Here is a 2,858-nt window from a genome sequence, read left to right as displayed (position 1 = left end):
CTTCTCTGGTTGGACTGCACGTCTGCCTGTTACTAGCCAGCGTGACATGGCTGCTGCGCAAGTGCCACCGGACTCCATCGAGTCGTTAATGCTTTCAGAACTCCTCGTCCATGTTTCACTTGTGCAAGTCACCGCACGACTCGATGCACCGGCTTCCGGCACGTCCATATTTGCTGCATACGCGTCTACTTTTGCATCAGCATATTTTGATACATGGTCTTGAGGCACCACGTATGCCAAATTGACATTCGTGTCCATCGCATCGACACAAATTTCAGAATTACGTCCCGCGCCAGTAGCTTCGGCACAAGTTTCAAAAATACCAATCAGGTCTGTAACAGGGCTGCTTCTCCACGGTCGAGCACACGCAGCTATCGCTTCATCCGCTCCAGCAAAGTTGGCACTTACGTCCATAGCACTAACATAAGTTTCGGAATCACTCCCCGCATCTGTAGCTTCGACACAGGTTTCCGAACCACGATCATGATGGCAAACTTTTTCTTCCACGAGCGCGGCAGTTTCTTTAGCCGGCACTCGAAGAACTGGATCTTCTTCGTCCACGAGTTCACTCATCAACATCATGTCACCATCATCTCGCTGGGCTATCAGCGCCTTCTGCTTCGGTGCTTCCTCGCAGTCAGCCTTGAAGTGGCAAGGAGGCCACAGTTATAACACCTCACTTTCCTGATGTCAAACTTTCTCCTCGGTGGTGGTGCAGCCTCATCATCTGAGTCGTCGTCCGAGTCGGCGAAGTTCTTTCTCGCCGAGCGCTGCTTCCCCTTCTTCTTGCTACTGCTTAGGGATCCGCCTCACTTTTCCAGGGCGATCCACTGCGCCTTTGTGAGCATCACAAGCTCGTCGTTCTTCCTGTCCCCAAGACTGTACCGCATACGCTCATCGTGAGCCTTGTACCGTCCGACAAGATCGTCGATGGAGAGAGTCGCGAGATCGACGCACTGCTCGATCGCCGTGACAATTTGCAGGTACCGGGGAGGGGCCGCACACAAGAACCGCCGGACAACCGAGGCCTCCGTGAGGTTCTCTCCATGCGCACGAATCCGATTGATGAGAGTAGCTACCCGTGAAGCGAACGCATCCATGGACTCATTGTTGCCCATGACCAAAGTCTCATAGTTCCTTAGGAGAGTTTGAAGATTGGCTTGCTTGACGCGGGTGTGTCCCTCGAACATGAGTTCCAGCGTATCCCACACCTCCTTCGCCGTTGCTTTGGCGATCAGGTGCTGGACATCCATCGGCATCACCGAATAAATCGCCGATGCCGCCTGTCGATCCTTCCGGTGCTCGGCTCCCTCCTTGAACGCGTCACCTCCTAGTTCCACCGTGCCCCATAGCTCGTTGGTGCGGAGACCACACTCCAAGAGAGCCTCCCAGACCCCGAAGTTCTCGCAATCAAACCGTGGGTATGACGAACTCGCCGGAGCAGCAATTACTTTAGCCACACCGGAGTACTCTGTCAGCTGCTTATTCTTCTCGTCGTCCGCCATGATCCTCCGTTACTAGAAGATCAACCTTGCTCTGATACCAATTGTTGGCCCAGACCCGACGCCGAGTAATTTCCGGCGACGGCGACGACCGATGACGAACGACGACGAATGATGAAGCAACGCTGGATGGACTTGGTTCCTGCCCCAAGTCGGCAATATACGTACCAAGCTTTGGACGTGTACTACTTGCTACTAGCCAAAGCTAGCTAGCTAGACGACCAAGTCTGATTGATCGATCACCTTAACAAACCTCGCAACGCTCGTACACAACGGCCAGTCGGCCGGAAGCACCACACGTACGCACACGAAGCCGAGGTATTGCCACAGGCTCGTATCGAGCCTGTTTTGATCTGTATTACTTTCACAAATCCATGATACAATCTTACAGGGTATACATACCTATATATATCAGCCTAGCTAGTACTAGCAAACCTAATCGACATCTAATACTAATCCTACTCCGACTCATATACATGCACGTGTACACCTATGGAATACTAAACACACTAGGTAATTGCTCCGTATACGATTCGGATACGGCGACTACGTCGGGTTTACTTCCAACATTCCATACCAACACTTTCCAAGGAATTTATTATTTGACAACATAAAGTAAATTTCTTTTTCATTTCGGGACTGGGCATCCCTATTACCGTTGTACTCTCATGCAATGACAAGTGAATAAACACTCATCTTGAGAATAACACATCTAGCATGGAAAATATTGGCCACCCCTGCCGCTTCATGAGCGGTACGAGCACACAAAAAGGAAATTCACAAATGAAGGCTCTAGCAAATAGATTGAGAAGCAACCAACCAAGAAACGAAAATTCACATAAGCGAGCATTCAGCATAACTAGCACCGAATAATGCACCACAAGTAGGATGTTATTTCATTGCATAACTATTGACTTTCGTGCTTGCATAGGGAATCACAAACCTTAACACCGATATTCTTACTAAAGCATAACTACTCACCAACATGACTCACATATCACTATCATCATATCTCAAAACTATTACAAAGAATCAAGTTTAATTTGTCCAATGATCTTCATGTAAGTTTTTATTATATCCCTCTTGAATATCTATCACTTTGGGACTAGTTTCATATATTGCAATTGCTTTTGACAAGCTCAAAATAAATTTAAGTGAAGAACATGAGCATAAAGATTTTCATCTTTCAAAATAATATAAGTGATGCATGAGAGAATTTCTTTAAAATTACTAACTCTCAAATAATCTAAGTGAAGCATGAGAGTATTTCTTCAAACATATTAAAGCACACCGTGCTAAAAAAGATATAAGTGAAGCACTAGAGCAATTCCATAGTTCAAAAAATTGAAGTGAAGC

The 2,858-nt window shown here is 47.3% G+C and overlaps 1 protein-coding gene across 1 annotated transcript; it reads right to left on the bottom strand.

Moving 5' to 3' along the window:
* Nucleotides 1–809: 809 nt before the first annotated feature.
* On the bottom strand, nucleotides 810–1,505 carry LOC141021692 (uncharacterized). The gene has a single exon (XM_073497547.1). It carries the CDS (start codon nucleotides 1,503–1,505, stop codon nucleotides 810–812), a length of 696 nt encoding a protein of 231 aa, XP_073353648.1.
* Between the last annotated feature and the right edge of the window lie 1,353 nt (nucleotides 1,506–2,858).

The sequence above is a fragment of the Aegilops tauschii genome, chromosome 4 (assembly GCF_002575655.3).
Source record: "Aegilops tauschii subsp. strangulata cultivar AL8/78 chromosome 4, Aet v6.0, whole genome shotgun sequence".
Lineage (NCBI taxonomy): Eukaryota > Viridiplantae > Streptophyta > Magnoliopsida > Poales > Poaceae > Aegilops > Aegilops tauschii.
Note: the sequence above shows the minus strand (reverse complement) of the source record. Positions and strands in the feature narration are given on the sequence as shown.

Excerpts from the sequence above, each read along its gene's own strand:
- LOC141021692 (XM_073497547.1), bottom strand. The coding sequence starts at position 1,505 with ATGGCGGACGACGAGAAGAATAAGCAGCTGACAGAGTACTCCGGTGTG.